General features: G+C 44.0%; 1 protein-coding gene across 4 annotated transcripts in view; it reads right to left on the bottom strand.

Annotated features, from left to right (window-relative positions):
- ANXA13 (annexin A13) overlaps positions 1-19180 on the bottom strand; it is a 119791-nt gene that overhangs the window by 16605 nt on the left and 84006 nt on the right. For all 4 annotated transcript variants that reach the window (XM_056522701.1, XM_056522700.1, XM_056522703.1 and 1 more), the window contains 7 exons: positions 17221-17315; positions 15703-15873; positions 12579-12612; positions 12417-12496; positions 6662-6730; positions 3763-3864; positions 2743-2818 (listed from right to left, as the gene is read on the bottom strand). In XM_056522701.1, coding sequence (XP_056378676.1) covers positions 2743-2818; positions 3763-3864; positions 6662-6730; positions 12417-12496; positions 12579-12612; positions 15703-15873; positions 17221-17315 — 627 coding nt within the window. The remainder of the gene's footprint in view (positions 1-2742; positions 2819-3762; positions 3865-6661; positions 6731-12416; positions 12497-12578; positions 12613-15702; positions 15874-17220; positions 17316-19180) is intronic.

Below are 19180 nucleotides of genomic sequence, written 5' to 3'. Positions count from 1 at the left end.
TGAGTTGTTCTTTTCTGTCTAAGTGCTTTCTGATGACACGTGTCTCGGGAACCGCCCAGTTTAGAAGCAAATCCCCATAGCAAACCTCTTCTACTCTGTGCAGTTCCCGAGACAAGCAGAGATGTCAGCAGAGAGCACTGTTTCCAGACAGAAAACAACAACGACTCAACTTCAGCAGCTGATAATTATTGAAAGGATTAAGATTTTTTTAATAGAAGTAATATACAAATCTGTTTAACTTTCTGGAGCCAGTTGATATAAGAAAAAAAGTTTTTCCCTGGAATACCCCTTTAATACAATGGAGAATTATAAGGGCTAAACAAATCCCCACCTGATAAATTCAACAAAAATTCAATTAACTGGGGTACGACTAATAGACATATATACAGTAGTCCCTCAAGTTACAGTATTAATTGGTTCCAGGATGACCATTGTATGTTGAAACCATTGTATGTTGAGACCATAACTCTATGGAAACCTGGTGATTGGTTCTGAAGCCACCAAAACGTCATCCGAAAATAGGAAAAAGTGAGGATTAAAGAAAAATAAGTAGATAACAAATATAGATAAAGCAAATCCTTACATATAAAAGTAAGAAAGATCTGCTGGGAGCTGTAAATCACTGTCTATGTCAGAGTTTCCCAATCAGGGTGCCTCCAGCTGTTGCAAAACTACAACTTCCAGCATGCCCGGACAGCCGTTGGCTGTCCGGGCATGCTGGGAGTTGTAGTTTTGCAACAGCTGGAGACACCCTGGTTGGGAAACAATGGTTTATGTAGAGGACAGGAGCTTCTTCAGGGTCCTATACAGTACACACAGTGTCCCAAATGGAGCCGCCCTCACCTGGTGTCCAAAAGAACAGCTACCCTGGCACAGGTAAGGAGTAGTACGGATGCCGGAACCGGAATTTTCATGGCAGAAACATCTGCTGTAGAAATTCCGCCATGTGCACAGTGTAGTGGTATCCTATTGAAATCAATGGGACTCTGCTGCAGAGGAATGTCCATGCGGAATATTATGCTGTGTGAACCCTAATACTCCATTCATTTTGAGATTAGTTTGCATTATACAGGTCAGCACCTCAAGACATTTGGTGACGTATCATATCAGTGTAAAGGGTTACGTGCGAGGTTCCTCGTTCCCTGTAAACGCGGCCAGGAGTATTATGGTATTAAAGGGGTATTCCAGGCAAAAACTTTTTTTTATATATATATATATATATATCAACTGGCTCCAGAAAGTTAAACAGATTTGTAAATTACTTCTATTAAAAAATCTTAATCCTTACAATAGTTATTAGCTTCTGAAGTTGAGTTGCTGTTGTCTGTCTAACTGCTTTCTGATGACTCACGTCCCAGGAGCTGTGCAGCTCCTATGGGGATATTCTCCCATCATGCACAGCTCCCGGGACGTGACATCATCATTGAGCAGTTAGACAGAAAACTTCAGAAGCTAATAACTATTGGAAGGATTAAGATTTTTTAATAGAAGTAATTTACAAATCTGTTTAACTTTCCGGAGCCAGTTGATATATATAAAAAAGTTTTTGCCTGGAATACCCCTTTAACGTCTCATCATGCCAGGAGAAGACAAAAGCCCTCACATGAGCCCGGTGACCACATCCTTCTAGACGTCTCCTACTTACAGTATATCACATTCCTGGAACTATGTCTCCTAGGAATCCATGGAGATTATTAACCCCTGCCTCACTCCCTAGAGGTGTAGTCACAGGTGACGTCGCCCAGGACACTGTGCATGGGTAAACCCTGAATTACAGACTGTGGACAGCAATATACTCAACATAACGCCATTTTTAACTATACAGCCTTAGGCCTTAATCTATATATTGCCCTTATTGTCAGTGACAATTCAGGATCCATGCACGTGTTAAAGGGGTAGTCCAGTGGTGAAAAACTTATCCCCTATCTTTAGGAAAAGGGATAAGTTGTTCACCACTGGACTACTCCTTTAAGAAAAAACACGCCGGAAGATCTGCCTTTGGCTGTCCGGTAATGCTGGGAGTTGTACTTTTGCAACAGCTGGAGGCACACAAGTTGGAAAACACTGATATAGATACTATAAAAGCCCACTTAAACCCCCTAAGGGCACAGCCCATTTCTACCTTAAAGGGGTACTCCGCTCCTAGACATCTTTTCCCTTATTCAAAAAAATAGGGGATAAGATGTCTGATCGCGGTGGGCCCGCCGCTGGGGACCCCCGTGATCTCCCTGCTGCACCCAGCGATAGTTTACCGGATGCAGCGCCAGAGACTCGTGATGTCACGCCTGCGTCCTGCTCGTGACGTCACGGCCGTGTCCCCTCAATGGAAGTCTATGGGATCAGTACTATTGGCGATTTTCTTGTCTAGCCTGGCTCTCCACGCTGCACAAGACGCTCGGCCATCCTGATGCCGAAGGGAGGTGAGGAGACCTCCGGCGGTCATTTGAGCTTATCGGACCCCCACATATGCACAACGGGGTTGCGATAAACACACTCGAACCTCCATCAATTACCATCGATGCCGTGATCTGCATTGATCACAGCATCTAAAGGGTTAATGGCGGACATCAGCGTGATCACCGATGTTTACCATTATCTGGGGGTCCTACGCTCGCTTCCGCTTTTCCACACTATGACCTGCAAAGAGCCATAAAATTGAATGCTTCTGTAGACTGGTGGTCATAGGAAATCTTGAAGAATTTAGAGATCACATGGGAATAGAGATCACATGATCACACCTACCAATGGTAAGATAAGCTTTTTTCAAGTTTCCGGATGTTTCACTTTTAATTGCATCTTCAATATTCTTCCCGTTCAGCTGCAAAGGAAGCAGAAATATAAGGTTATCTGCTCATCTACTAGGGATACTTGGAAAAATTTATTAATGTATTTTTGGTGGGTTTTGGCAAAAAATAAATAAATGCTAAAAATTGCCACAAATCATTGTATGCCCCAAAAATACTCATCAAAAGTTGAAATTGTGGGTGTGGTACACCAATAATAACTGTGCTTTCTGTTTCTGCAGTTTCTCAATACTACTACAATAATACTCAATACTACTCTCACCCTGCCTACTTTCCTACCACTTCTGCAGAAGCAAAAGCTGATGTATTCATTCCCTGTCTGCTCATCTGCCTGTGGCATTGTTCAGAATTAGGTAGCATGCTGTAAACCAGTGTTTTTTTTCCAAAACCAGTGTACCTCCAGCTGTTATAAAACTACAACTCCCAGTATGCCCGGACAGCCTTTGGCTGTCCGGGCATGCTGGGAGTTGTAGTTTTGCGACAGCTGGAGACACGCCGTTAAAACACTGCTCTAAGCAAACCTCATTCTCCCTTACAAAGATGTATTTGTATATTTGACAGGGAGACAGTGATGTCGTTGTAAGGGTTGGACAGTGGTTATGACATCACTCAGGGGGCGGGGCTAGAGCCCAGAGACAAGATCCAGCCACATCTCCTGAGACAGCAGATGCTAATGCCTTGTCACGGGAGAGAAGGAGGAGCTGCTGAGACAACACCACATCGACAATGAGAGGACTACGAAACTTCCTGTCAGAAATGAATCAAGGGTGAAAAGCATGCTGAAGCCAGTACAATTAGTAATAACACAAAATTAGTAAGTTATATATTTTGGGGTAATATATATGTATATATATATATATATATATATATATATATATATATATATTTATTTTATTTTTATTTTTTTTTAAACAACTTTAATAAACCCCTTTCAGATATCCATGTATTAAATTCTTACAATTTCATATGCTGCAAATGTGGCTCTTAGCTGCATGTAGTTCCTTGTCGCCAAGACAACATTAAACTCAGACTCGTCTGTGCCCCATCGCGATTCACCAGCCTAGAAAAAAAATTTGGAAATAAGCCGGAAATACCTGGAAACCACCGTGTAAGATTAGTCTGTGCATGTTATAGATACTATTAATCTTATAGTAAATGTGGTCTTCACCGTAAGGTTATGTTCACATGGTGGAATTTGCGTGGAAGAGTTCTGCCGGAAATCTCTCCTAAATCGAATGCCCTAAACATTTCCGCAGCGGAATGTTCACTGTGGAAATTCCGCAAAATTTAGGCTGGGTTCACACTGCAGAATTTCTGCCGGAGAATGAGCAGGCGGCGCTAGGACCGAGCACGCTGCATTGCTGCTCCCATAGACTGCAATGCATTTCTGGGTGGATCTTTTGGGAGATGTGCTCAGAAATGCATTGCCATCTATGGGGACGGCAATGTAGTCCACGCGGTCCTAGTGCTGCCAACTCGATCTCCGGCAGAAATTAGGCCCAGAAATTCCACAGTGTGAACCTAGCCTTAAAGATCTGTCTTTAAATTTTGCAGAATTACAGGCGGAATCCCGTTGAACTGAATAGAGCTTTGAATTTCATCAGAATTTTGTCTTTTAAAGTGGCACTCTGGTGGAAAACTATTTTTTTTTCATATAAACTGGTGCCAGAAACTTTAACAGATTTGTAATTGACTTCCATAAAAAAAATCTTAATCCTTCCAGTACTTATCAGCTGCTGTATGCTCCAGAGGAAGTTGTGTAGTTCTTTCCAGTCTGACCACAGTGCTCTCTGCTGACACCTCTGTCCGTGTCAGGAACTGTCCACAGTAGGAACAAATCCTCATCACAAACATAGCAAATTGCTTCGGACAGTTCCTGACACAGACAGAGGTGTCAGCACAGAACACTGTGTTCAGACTGGAAAGAAATTCAAAAAGAAAAGAACTTCCTCTGGAGCATACAGCAGCTGGTAAGTACTGGAAGGATTAAGATTTTTTAATGGAAGCAATTTACAAATCTGGTTAACTTTCTGGCAACAGTTGATATGAAATTTTTTTTCCACTGGAGTACCCCTTTAAGCCCACAGAAATTCTCCTAAAATTCAGCCAAAATTCGGCAAATTCCACCGCAAGCTTTGCAGAACTGAATTTCACCAGAATTGCAGAATTTCGGACATAGTTGGGCCAGTTGCACTCAAAGTAATGGTTATCGGCCCATTCTGAGACCCTTTTCTGTACCCATTAATATAAGAAATGGAGCCAGGACAAAAGTTGGGGTAACAGGAAGGTGGAGGATCAAATATCCCTTTGTGGCCAAGTTTATAATTACACTGCTCAAAAAAATAAAGGGAACACTTAAACACCACAATGTAACTCCAAGTCAATGACACTTCTGTGAAATCCCACTGTCCACTCAGGAAGCAACACTGATTGACAATCAATTTCACATGCTGGTGTGCAAATGGAACAGACAACAGGTGGAAATTATAGGCAATTAGCAAGACACCCCCAATAAAGTAGTGGTTCTGCAGGTGGTGACCACAGACCACTTCTCAGTTCCTATGCTCCCTGGCTGATGTATTGGTCACTTTAGAATGCTGGCAGTGCATTCACTCTAGTGGTAGCATGAGACGGAGTCTACAACCCACACAAGTGGCTCAGGTAGTGCAGCTCATCCAGGATGGCACATCAATGCGAGCTGTGGCAAGAAGGTTTGCTGTGTCTGTCAGCGTAGTGTCCAGAGCATGGAGGCGCTACCAGGAGACAGGCCAGTACCTCAGGAGACGTGGAGGAGGCCGTAGGAGGGCAACAACCCAGCAACAGGACCGCTACCTCCACCTTTGTGCAAGGAGGAGCACTGCAAGAACCCTGCAAAATGAACTCCAGCAGGCCACAAATGTACATGTGTCTACTCAAACGGTCATAAACAGACTTCATGAGGGGTTTGGAGATGCTTTGGAGAACGTTCTGCTGCCTGCAACGTCCTCCAACATGACCGGTTTAGCGGTGGGTCAGTAATGGTGTGGGGTGGCATTTCTTTGGGGGGCCGCACAGCCCTCCATATGCTTGCCAGAGGTAGCCTGACTGCCATTAGGTACCGAGATGAGATCCTCAGACCCTTGTGAGACCATATGCTGATGCGGTTGGCCCTGGGTTCCCCCTAATGCAAGACAATGCTAGACCTCATGTGGCTGGAGTGTGTCAGCAGTTCCTGCAAGAGGAAGGCATTGATGCTATGGACTGGCCCGCCCGTTCCCCAGACCTGAATCCGGTTGAGCACATCTGGGACATCATGTCTTGCTCCATCCACCACAGACTGTCCAGGAGTTGGTGGATGCTTTAGTCCAGGTCTGGGAGGACATCCCTCAGGAGACCATCCTCCACCTCATCAGGAGCATGCCCAGGTGTTGTAGGGAGGTCATACGGGCACGTGGAGGCCACACACACTACTGAGACTCATTGTGACTTGTTTTAAGGACATTACATAAAGTTGGATCAGCCTGTAGTGCGGTTTTCCGCTCTGATTTTGAGTGTGACTCCATATCCAGACCTCCATGGGTTGATAAATTTGATTTCCATTGATTATTTTTGTGTGATTTTGTTGTCAGAACATTCAACTATGTAAAGACGAAAGTATTTCATACGATTATTTCATTCATTCAGATCTAGGATGTGTTATCTTAGTGTTCCCTTTATTTGTTTGAGTAGTGTATATATGAAAAACTTTACACAAAGGATTTTTTCAAACTCAACATAATTCCATATACGTAAAGAAATACTTTTTAAGCCAAGTCTGATTATTGTTCTTTGATGTCTGTACAGGTACGACAAATACACAAAACTACAGGATTACTCACTTCATATAGTCTCTTGGCATCCTCACCGGCTTGATCCTTATTAACCTCCAGACCTTCATCTCGGTTGGCCTAGAAAAAAATATAAATATATAATAATAATAATAATATATATATATATATATATATATATATGTGTGTGTGTGTGTGTGTGGTAGCCCAGTACAGGAGTTGCACCCCTGTACCATTGCTGCCCTATCAGGTGGACTCTATTTCAGTGTTATGTGCCTTTAAAGGACAACTGTAGTGGTACGCTTTTCTATAGGCCCGGGCCTCAAAAATAAACAAAATAAACTTATACACACCTTCCTACGAGCCCCCGTTGGTCCGGCACAGGCCTCACGGTCCGGCAGTGCTGACGTCATTCCACTTCCTGGGGACGGGGGCGCCGCAGAGCCGTCGGCGTATCACCGGCCGTAGCGATGTGCCGCCCGGCCTGGGATAGGCTGAGCCTATAGTCATGTAAGAAGCCGGCCAGAGCTCCTTACATGACAGTGGGCTCAGCCTATCACCGACCGGGGCGGGACATCGCTACAGCCGGTGATACGCTGACGGCTCTGCGGCGTCCCCGTCCCCAGGAAGTGGAATGACGTCAGCACTGCCGGACCGTGAGGCCTGTGCCGGACCAACGGGGGCTCGTAGGAAGGTATGTATAAGTTTATTTTGTTTATTTTTGAGGCCCGGGCACGGGCATATATAAAAGTGTTCCACTACAGTTGTCCTTTAAATACTGTTGTCATGTGTTGTAACCAAGAAAGGTACCAGACACCATGTGACCTATAGAGTGACCTAAGGGACCCCTCCAGAGTCTCCCCCATATAAACCCTGGGTGGAGCTAGTTCCCTCTCTTCTCTTTGAGTTCTCTACTGAGTGCAGCAAGGTCAAGTCCTGAAAGAGTGTCTAGTGTCCTGAGGAGGCCTAAAGCCTACCCCGCAGCCACAGATCCACAAGTCCCCACAGATGAACGTCAAAACCTGGTAAGCTACATACAGGGTGAAGTCAGTCTAGTCAAGTCAGTAAAGATCAGTCTGTATCAAGTCAGAATGGGCCTGCAGCAGATTGTCCGCGGCCGCCATGCCCCCTCCCATCGACTTACATTGAGGGGCGGTGTTGACATCACGAGGGAACGTGGCCGACCCCACAGCACACGCACACAGCGTTCAGAACTAAATGCTCTGAACCTTGGCCAGTGGAGTACCCCTTTAACCCCTTAAGGCCTGGGTTTTCCCATTTTTACACTTTTGTTTTTTCCTCCTTACTTTCTAAAATTTATAAAACATTCAGTTTTCCACCAACAGATCCATATAAGGGCTTGTTTTATGCGCTACCAATTTTAATTTGGAATGACATCAGACACCACAAAATCTACAGCGAAACAAACAAAAAAAATCCTTTGTGGGGCAAAAAAAAGCCATTTTGTAATTTTTTTGGCAGCTTCAGTTTTTCCGCAGTGCACTTTTCGGTAAAAATGACACCTTATCTTTATTCTGTAGGTCCATACGATTTACAACAATACCCAAATGAGTTTGATTTTGTTTTACTTCTGTTAAAAATTATAACTTTGTGCACGAAAATTTGTACATTTAATTCTGAAGTCTATAACTTTTTTATTTTTCTGCATACGGGGCTTTATGAATTTTGGACTTTGGAATTTTTTTTACGCATACGCTATTGACCATACGGTTTTATTAACATTCTAAAGGAGATTTATCAAAACCTGTCCAGAGGAAAAGTTGCTGAGTTGCCCAATAGCAACCAATCAGATCGCTTCTTTCATTGTTCAGAGGTGTCAGGATCCGGATACTGTGAGGATACTGGTGGTGGATCCTCTGTGTCAGTGGGGTGATGACGTGGGCCGTACCAGTGGAACGGAGTCTAAGGGGTTACTGGTTTTCACCAGAGCCCGCCGCAAAGCGGGATGGACTTGCAGCAGCAGGTAACCCCCAGATCGTTCCACCTGATAGCAACCCCAACTGACGGCTGAGACAGGCGCGGTACAAGGGATTAGGCAAGAGCAAGGTCGGACGTAGCAGAAGGTCAGGGCAGGCAGCAAGGATCTTAGTCAGGGGCAACGGCAGAGGGTCTGGAACACAGGCTTGGGACATACAAGGAAACGCTTTCACTGGCACAAGGCAACAAGATCCGGCAATGCTGGGAAGGGGAATTGAGGTTATAAAGACATGTCACAGGTGTGAGAACTAATTGGGCCAGGCGCCAATCAGTGGCGCACTGGCCCTTTAAATCACAGAGAGCCAGCGCGCGCGCCCTAGGGAGCGGGGCCGCGCGCCCCGGGACAGAGCCGTCGGGGAACAGGACGGGTGAGGACACCGGGATGCGAGCCACGAGCGGGCGCGTCCTGCTACACGGGTCGCATCCCCGCCAGTAACATTAATGCAGCGCTCCCGGTCAGCGGGTCTGACCAGGGCGCTGCAAGAAGGTGAACGCCGCGAGCGCTCCGGGGAGGAGCAGGGACCCGGAGTGCTCGGCGTAACAAGAGGCCTTGTTAAAAATTAAGCAAGTGATCTGATTGGTTGCTATGGGCAACTCAGCAACGTTTCCTCTGGACAGGTTTTGCTAAATCTCCCCCTATGTTTTTATAGTTCGGACATTTACGCACGTGGCGATATCACACATGTTTATGTTTATTTTTGTTTACATTTTTTTTAATTGGAAAACTTTTATTATGGAAGGGGTTAATTCACATTTATTAACCTTTTTTACAATGTTTTTTACACGATTTTTTAGTCCCTATAGGGGACTATTACATGCAATCCTTGGATCGCATACAATGTTCAATGCTATGCCATAGCATCTTATTGATCAGTGTTATCGGTGCTCGATTGCTCCAGGCTGCTAAGGCTTCCTGAAGCATCAGAGCACTGATCCGACGGCGAGGAGGCAGGTAAGGGCCCTCCTGCCGTCCTCTCAGCTGATTGGGACACCCAGATTTGTGGTGTTGGTCCTGATCATCTCCACTGAGCTGCCAGGAATGAGCTTGACCTTCCTGAGCCGGTGTCATAGAAGGGGAGCGGGAGCAGGGCATTTAGTGTGCTGACGGGTACTCTTTAAGGGTAAATGTAAAATAGTTTTTAAGCTTTTTAAGTAATTTTATTACCCACTGTAAAGCACTTGAAGTCACTTGATGCTATCTGAAGCTGTTCTCACAATGTGAGAATAAAGTACAGACGTTCATCCAGTCCAGTGTATATTTAGTACCATAGATTTAAACCAGTGAGGTCTTTCATGTAGTGGGATGTATTGTCCTGTCTCCCTGGCTGGTATAAACCACAGCTATTTGAGGTATTATAATTGAGATTCTGAAAATACCAGAGATGCTTCTATACAAAAAGGGCAGCGGGATCTGACTCATCGAGCGACTATAATGTTTTCACTTGTTTTTTATTTTGGAGACTTTATGCCCCGAGAACAGTGTAGCCATGATGAACTCACCCAAATACTGTTCCTTCCTTCTTGGGTCATCCACACTAAGGCCCCCATGGACCTCCTTATAAGTGGGTAGGTAGGTGTGTGTATGTGTGTGTGTGTGTGTGGGTGGGGGGGGGGGACCACTGACCGGGGGGTGCCAAGTCTCCCCAAGTCACCTTATCCAGCAGACTAACTGGGAAATCCAGGACACTTGTCCCAAATGCCCAGGTCAGTGAGCTCCAGCTGATAACGCAAGCCTTAAGACACTGGGAGTGGAGCGTAACCTCTGCCCTGGTGACGTCACTTGTCAATGCCGTCTGCACCACAGCAGAGAAGGAAGGAGGCGGCTTGGCTGCTTTTGCTCTGCACAGGAGAGGAGGTAAGTACAGTGCAAAAAAAAGTATTTAGTCAGCCACCAATTGTGCAAGTTCTCCCACTTAAAAAGATGAGAGAGGCCTGTAATTTTCATCATATGTAGACCTCAACTATGAGAGACATATTGAGAAAAAAAAAATCCATAAAATCACATTGTCTGATCTTTTTTATTTGCAAATTATGGTGGAAAATAAGTATTTGGTCACCTACAAACAAGTAAGATTTCTGGCTCTCACAGACCTGTAACTTCTTTAAGAGTCTCCTCTGTCATCCACTCGTTACCTGTATTAATGGCTCCTGTTTGAACTTGTTATCAGTATAAAAGACACCTGTCCACAACCTCAAACAGTCACACTCCAAACTCCACTATGGCCAAGACCAAAGAACTGTCGAAGGACACCAGAAACAAAATTGTAGACCTGCACCAGGCTGGAAAGACTGAATCTGCAATAGGCAAGCAGCTTGGTGCGAAGAAGTCAAATGTGAGAGAAATTATTAGAAAATGGAAGACATACAAGACCACTGATAATCTCCCTCGATCTGGGGCTCCATGCAAAATCTCACCACATGGTGTCAAAATGATCACAAGAACGGTGAGCAAAAATTCCAGAACCACACGGGGGACCTAGTGAATGACCTGCAGAGAGCTGGGACCAAAGTAACAAAGGCTACCATCAGTAACACACTACGCCGCCAGGGACTCAAATCATGCGGTGCCAGATGTGTCCTCCTGCTTAAACCAGTACATGTCCGGGCCCGTCTGAAGTTTGTTAGAGAGCATTTGGATGATCCAGAAGAGGATTGGGAGAATGTCATATGGTCAGATGAAAACAAAATAGAAATTTTTGGTATAATTTTACCTTTATAATATTTGCTACTGGGGGGAGTATTACTGCCTATTGTGTATGTGTGTGTGTGTGTGAGGGGGTTACTACCTATTTGGTGGGGATTACTGCCTTTTAGGGAGGTGGATTACTGCCTACTGTGTATGTAGGGAGGGGGGTTACTACCTATTGGGTGGGGATTACTGCCTATTAGGGAGGTTGATTACCGCTTACTGAAGGGAAAATTACTGCCTACTGTGTATGTGATGTGGGGGGGGGGGGGGAGAGAGGGGGGGGGTTACTACCTATTGGGGTGTTACTCCCTATTAGGAGGGTGGATTACTGCTTACTGAAAGGGAGATTACTGCCTACCGGTTGGAAAGGAATTACTGCCTATTTGGGGGGGGGGGGGGGAGAATTACTGCCTACTGAAGGGGGATTACTGGCTACTGAGCAGGGGGGGGATTAATCGCTATTGGGGAATTACTGGTTAATGGGGGGGTTAATGGCTAATGGGATTTCTAGCTACTGGGGAAACTACCTGGCTAACTGAGGGGATTACCTGCTTACCAAGGGGGGGGGGGGGGGGGGCTACCTTCCTAATAGGGGGGATTTATTGGCTTGGCACTCCTGTCTCCTGATTGGCCCACCTTCCCAGCCTCCCATTGTGATAAGCAGCTCTGTGTTGAGCAGAGATGGTTATTACTGTATTAAAGGGATGCGTCCGGTGGCAAACTAACAAGAACCAGACACAGTGCGTAAGTGATAAAAGGTAAGTTCCCGACACTTACTTTTCCCCCCAAAAGGACACTTATCAGCTGTAGTCTCTGATTGGTGGGATCTGATCAATGGGACTGAGGTTTTTCATTTACTGGGACCACTCGGACCCACACAATGTATTAGGCACATCTTAAATAGACTTGGAGCAATGGTGGTCAACCTATCGCCTTTTGGGGGGCCTTTGATGTATCCCATGACTATATTCAAGGGTGCAAGGGCAGCCACCAATTTATTTCATCTTGAAGTTTCCCTTTAATTTATAATATGAGAAGATTTGAACCCCAACTAGGTAATGCCTGTTATTTCTGATCACAAGAGGTCAGTGCTCCTTACACCACTTTCAATATATCTACCTGCAGCAACGAGAGAAGTATCTTCCTGAAGTACCCGCTGGTATCACTCTTCACATCATCCTCCAAATCTCTATCGAACACTGAAAAATGGACAAATATCAATGTAACAGGTGAAAGTACCGTCACTACAATGTATTGCTGAAGAGGAGGAACGGTACGTACATCTCTTGTAGGACACTTTTATGTTTCGTATTTGCTGGAAAACAAAGAAAGATATAGTGAAGATATATATATATATATATATATATATATATTATAATATAATATTAGCTCACTTCCATAGAAATGCATAGTCTCTGCCCTGTTCCCTCTGCCCTCCCTCTTTCTTTGGCGCCTCATGGTTTTACATTAAATTCAATGCAATATCCATGTATATGTATATGAGTCCGGTAATAGAAATCAATCAAGTAAGATTATAATAATTTTTTTTTTTTTTTAAAGGAGTACTCCGGAGGGGTGGGGGGGGGGGGGGCAGAGCGTTGGGGTTCCCTGTCATCTCCAGGACGAGGCCCCGGCTTTCTCAGTAAGGAGCACATGTTGTCTACCGGTAGACGGCACACACTCCATTCACTTCTATGGGAGCGTCAATAAGAGCTGTACTCAGGTCTTTCAGGCGCTCCCATAGAAGTGAATGGAGCGCATGGTGGCTGCAGCACGCGCTCATCACTGAATGCCGGGTCCCGTCCCGGTGATCATGGGGGCCCCAGCCCTCTGACCCTCCTGTGGATAGGGGATAAGTAATTTTTTAAGTTTTTATCGCCGGAGATCTCCTTTAAGGCTGCATTCACATGGCCGTCGAGATCCGTCCCGTTCTTCACCCATCAAAAATTAAAACCGAACTTTAAAAAAAAAAAAGGACAATAACGGATGCAAACAGATTATATTCGTTTGGATCCGTTATTGTTCAGTTAATAAACAAAAAAAAATTTTTTTTGTTCTGAGAATAATCAGAAGTAAGAACTGATCAAAAAATGGATTGAAAAAAACGGATGCAAATGGATGACATAAAATGCCCATCCATTTTCCATAGACTTCAATGTTAAATTTACTGTATCCGTGCATGTGCAGTTTTTTCAGCCGTCAAAAAAACAGAAATGAGTGCAGACAGGTACAAATGGATGTAAACGGATTGTAAAAAAAATCCCATTGACATGGATGGGATTTTTAAAAACCGTTTTTAATCCGTTTACAGCCTGCAAGAACCGAACCGAAACGGGGATAAAAAAACGGGGACAGACGGCTGTGTGAACTCACCCTACGTTATAGTATTTTATACATGTTCACGGTCACACATAGCAAGTTTTATAGCAATACATTGTTTATGTGTTTTAAAGGGAACATAACAGTAAATTACATATCATTTAACCCCTTAAGGACACAGACAATTTTTGCATTTTCATTTGCATTTCAAGGACCACAACTCTCTTATTTTTTTCCATCCACAGACTCATATGAGGGCTTTATTTTGTGTGACCAGTTGTACTTTGTAAATACATCACTTTATTTTTTACCATAAAACGTATGGCTAAACAAAAAAAAAATATATATATTATCTGTGTAGGAAGAGGGAAAAGAAAACCGCAATGCTGCAACTTTTGTAGGGTTTCGTTTTTGCGCAGTGCAATTTCCAGTTGAACTGACAGGTTTTCTCTGTTCTGTGGGTCAACACGATTAAAATGATACCCACATTTACACCCTTTTCTATTATTGTACTGCTTTCAAAAGAAAAAAAAAGAAAACCTCAAACCTCTTTTTTAACAAAATAAGTGAGGGAGATTTATCAAAGCCTGTGCAGTTGCCCGTAGCAACCAATCAGATGGCTTCTTTCATTTTTAAAAGTCCTGTGAAAAACGAAAGAAGCCATCTAATTGGTTGCTACGGGCAACTGGCCCATTTTTTTTCCTCTGCACAGGTTTTGATAAATCTCCCCATGTAACTATAGAGACACATTGGTCAGTGTGTGAGCTGAATACATGAAAATATTTTTTATTACGACTATTTGCAATGTACAAATAAGGGGAGATTTATCAAGACCTGTCCAGAGGAAAAGTTGCTGAGTTGCCCATAGCAACCAATCAGATCATTTCTTTCATTTTTCAGAGGCCTTTTCAAAAATGAAAGTAGCGATCTGATTGGTTGCTATGGGCAACTCAGCAACTTTTCCTCTGGACGGGTTTTGATCAATCTCCCCCACAGCATTTAGATGCATCAAAGCAATAGAAATGGTTGAGAAAGCAATGTCTGAGGAAGGCTGGGTTCACATCACGTTTTCCCCCATACGGGAGCGCATACGGCAGGGGGGAGCTAAAACCTCGCGCTCCCGTATGCCTTCGTATGCGCTCCCGTATGTCATTCATTTCAATGAGCCGGCCGGAGTGAAACGTTCGGTCTGGCGGCTCATTTTTGCGCCGTATGCACTTTTACAACAGGACCTAAAACCGTGGTTGACCACAGTTTTAGGTCCGGTAAAAAAGCGCATACAGCGCAAAAATTAGCCCACCGGACCGAACGTTTAACTCCAGCCGGCTCACTGAAATGAATGACATACGGGAGCGCATACGAAGGCATACGGGAACGCGAGTTTTCAGCTCCCCCCTGCCGTATGCGCTCCCGTATGGGGGAAAACGTGATGTGAACCCACCCTAAGCTAGTACTTCCCAACCAGGGAGCCTCCGGCCAGGGGCATACCTAGAGCATTTGGCACCCAGGGCGCACCCTTTGTTTGGCACCCCTGAACTCGTACCCCGCCTTAATTACACCCCCTCCCTCTAATTACACCCTCTCCCTCCCCCAATTACACCCCCTCCCTCCTCCCCCCCCTTAATTACATCCCTCCCTTCACATAATTATTTACTTACATTTTGATGATCCTCCACCTGACCCCTGGTGATGGATCCTTCCTCTCCTTTAAAAGATCCGTGAAGGCGGCGTCAGCGTCATGACGTCACGTTGCGTGCCGCCGCAACACTCCTCCCCCCGCTGCTCTGACTCCACAGATGCAGGCGCCGGGCGGAAAAGCGTGGCGGTGCAGCAGCGGATGGGGGGGGGGGGGGGTGACTCCGTCATGGCACCCACTTGTGACTCCGTCATGGAACCCACCGCTGCCCCCCCCCCTCCTTGGTGCCCACTGCCTCCAGCTGTTGCAAAACTACAACTCCCAGCAAGCCCGGACAGCCTTCGGCTGTCCAGGCATGCTGGGAGTTGTAGTTTTGCAACAGCTGGAGGCACACTGGTTCAGAAACACTGGACAAAGCTATGAAAATAAACTGGTTTTAGAGGTCGTTACCTGGTTGGCTCTTGTACAGAGGATTTGTATCAGCAGAGATTCATTGGTACCGGCCCCTTTCATGGCTTTCCTGAGTTCCCGAGCGTCATATTCACAGGGTCGGTCGAGCAATGCCAAGACAGTCTTCTCGAAATTACCGCTCAGTTCTCCTTTTAGTACACTGTCTATGTCCTGGGGGGAAAAAAATCATATGTATGGCATGAGAAATGAGATTCCTACTGCCACTAGAAGCGCGTATCCCATAAATATCAATCTGGATATGAAATACAAGAAGGGGTTCCAGCGGGATACGTTTCCGTAAAACTTAAAGGGGTACTCCGAGGGGGGGAAAAAAATTATTTTTAAATCAACAGATTTGTAGATGACTTCTATTTGAAAATCTTAACTCTTCCAGTACTTATCAGCTGCTGTATGCTCCAGAGGAAGTTCTTTTCTTTTTGAAGTTCTTTTCTGTCTGACCACAATGCTCTCTGCTGACACCTCTGTCCATGTCCAGAACTGTCCAGAGCAGGAGAGGTTTGCTTTGGGGATTTACTCCTGCTCTGGACAGTTCCTGACATGGACAGAGGTGTCAGCAGAGAGCACTGTGGTCAGACAGAAAATAAATAAAATAAAAAAAAGAACTTACTGTAGAGCATACAGCAGCTGATAAGTACTGGAAGAATTAAGATTTTTTAATAGAAGTAATTTACAAATCTGTTTAACTTTCTGCCACCAGTTGATTTTTTTTTTAATTGTTTACCCCTTGTCTGTTTTTATATGAAGCAATAAAGACTTAAAGGGGTACTACAGTGGAAAACTTTTTTTTTTAAATCAACTGGTGCCAGAAAGTTAGACAGATTTGTAAATCACTTCTATTAAAAAAATCTTAATCCTTCCAGTACTTTTTAGGGGCTGTATACTAAAGAGAAATCCAAAAAAGAAATGCATTTCCTGTGATGTCCTGACCACAGTGCTCTCTGCTGACCTCTGCTGTCCATTTTAGGAACTGAAGAAAATCCCCATAGCAAACATATGCTTTTCTGGACAGTTCCTAAAATGGACAGCAGAGGTCAGCAGAGAACACTGTGGTCAGGACATCACAGGTAATGCATTTCTTTTTGGATTTCTCTTTAGTATACAGCCCCTAAAAAGTACTGGAAGGATTGAGATTTTTTTATAATAGTGATTTAAAGTGATTTACAAATCTGTTTAACTTTCTGGCACCAGTTGATTTAAAAAAAAAAAGTTTTCCACGGTAGTACCCCTTTAAGTCTTTATTGCTTCATATAAAAACAGACAAGGCATGGATAGACATGGAACTGACGTGTTTCGGTTGCCAAGGACCCTAATCATAGACCATATTGTTTACATTGGACCTATCCACAGGGTGGGCCATAAGTGTCTGACTGGTGGGCTTCCAACCACTAAGACCAGTCAGGAGAACGGGGGTCCTGAGTGATCCTGTTTGGTCCCAGATTTAGGACACTTCTCTCCTATCCTTACATGCAACATTGAGGCCCAACCTGCAGTAAGTACCTTGCCATACATTGACTTGAATTTTTGCTTTATTTCCTGTCGCTGTTCAGAAGATCTATTCGCCAGTATTTCAATAATTGCTTTTTCATCAGTCCCTGTAAAATAAGGAAGAGATCAATGTCAGTCGTCATACGGAGGAGGTTGGGATTGGCTTTTTAAAACTGCGATAAACGGTCCTCGCTATGTGTAACAAAGTCCACTTCATTTTTTTTTGGAATCATCTTTTAGATAAAACTTTATAGGTCATCAGATACAATCTTAAAGGGGTACTCCGGTGGAAAACATTATTATTATTATTTTTTTTAATCAACCGGTGCCAGAAAGTTAAAAGCGGATTTGTAAATTACTTCTATTAAAAAATATTTATCCTTCCAGTACCTATTAGCTGCTGTAAATTGCAGAGGACTTTCTTTTTTTTTTCTGTCCACAGTGCTCTCTGCTGACACCTCTGTCTGTATGAGGAACTGTCCAGAGCAGCATAGGTTTGCTATAGGGATTTGCACCTGTTCTGGACAGTTCCTGATACGGACAGAGGTGTCAGCAGAGAGCATCGTGGACAGAAAAAGAAATCCAAAAAGAAAATAACTTTCTCTGTAGTATATATATAGCAGCTAATAAATACTGGAAGGATAAAGATTTTTTAATAGAAGTAATTTACAAATCTGTTTAACTTTCTGGCACCAGTTGATTAAAAAAAAAAATGAATGTACACCTTAAATAAAAATGTATTTCAATTGTACTTCATTGTAAGAGTTTGATGCACTTTACTAGTTTTATTTCTATTACAGCAGTCCCTCAAGTTACAATATTAATTGGTTCCAGGACGACCATTGTATGTTGAAACCATTGTATGTTGAGACCAGAACTCTGTGGAAACCTGGTAATTGGTTCTGAAGCCACCAAAATGTCATCCAAAAATAGGAAAAAGTGAGAATTAAAGAAAAATAAGTAGATAACTAATATAGATAAAGCAAATCCTTACATATAAAAGTAATAAAGATCTGCTGGGAGCTGTAAATCACTGTCTATGTCAGTGTTTCCCAAGCAGGGAGCCTCCAGCAATTGCAAAACTACAACTCCCAGCATGCCCGGACAGCCAATGGCTGTCCGGGCATGCTGGGAGTTGTAGTTTTGCCACAGCTGGGGGCACCCTGCTTGGGAAACACTGGTCTATGTAGAGGACAGAAGCTTCTTCAGGGTCCTGTACAGAACACGCAGTGTCCTAAAAAGTAATGGAGCCGCCCTCACCTGGTGTCCAAAGGAGCAGCTAACCCTGGGACAGGTAAAGTGTACAGAACATGTAATACCTCCCTGTACTGTAGGGGGCGCTACCAGACACCAGTCAGTGCATGCACTTCAGTAATACAGGTAAAGAGTACAGAACATGTAATACCTCCCTGTACTGTAGGGGGCGCTACCAGACACCAGTCAGTGCATACACTTCAGTAATACAGGGGTTTTACCAGTGAATGTTCATTCTGATTGGTCGGTTGTTCCGGCCATTGACATGTTTCACAGATCTGGACTGTCTGTACATTGTATGTTGAGTCTGGTTTCAAGTTACGATGGTCCAGAAAAGACCATTGTATATTGAAACTATTGTATGTTGAGGCCATTGTAAGTTGAGGGAGCACTGTATATGCTTCCTTTCATTTGTTTACATATATATCCTATAATCATGTCCCATATCATTTGATTGTCATCATATGCAGGTTCCGGTGATGTCGTCTTATTGCTGATGTATCTATTCCTCCTTTCTAATTTCAGGTATACTTTTTATCATTTATTCTTTAAGTTTTTTATATTTTTTATTGATTATACATATGACTCCTTTTCCTTTTCTCTTGGTCTGTATGTTTGGAGTTTACAATATATAGTGCCAGAACTAACTACAGGGGATACTTTTGCTATACTTTAGATCAGTGTTTCCCAACCAGGGTGCCTCCAGCTGTTGCAAAAC

The sequence above is a fragment of the Hyla sarda genome, chromosome 5 (assembly GCF_029499605.1).
Source record: "Hyla sarda isolate aHylSar1 chromosome 5, aHylSar1.hap1, whole genome shotgun sequence".
In the NCBI taxonomy this organism is placed as follows: domain Eukaryota; kingdom Metazoa; phylum Chordata; class Amphibia; order Anura; family Hylidae; genus Hyla; species Hyla sarda.
The sequence above is the reverse complement of the archived record's forward strand: the minus strand, read 5'-3'. Positions and strand labels throughout refer to the sequence as shown.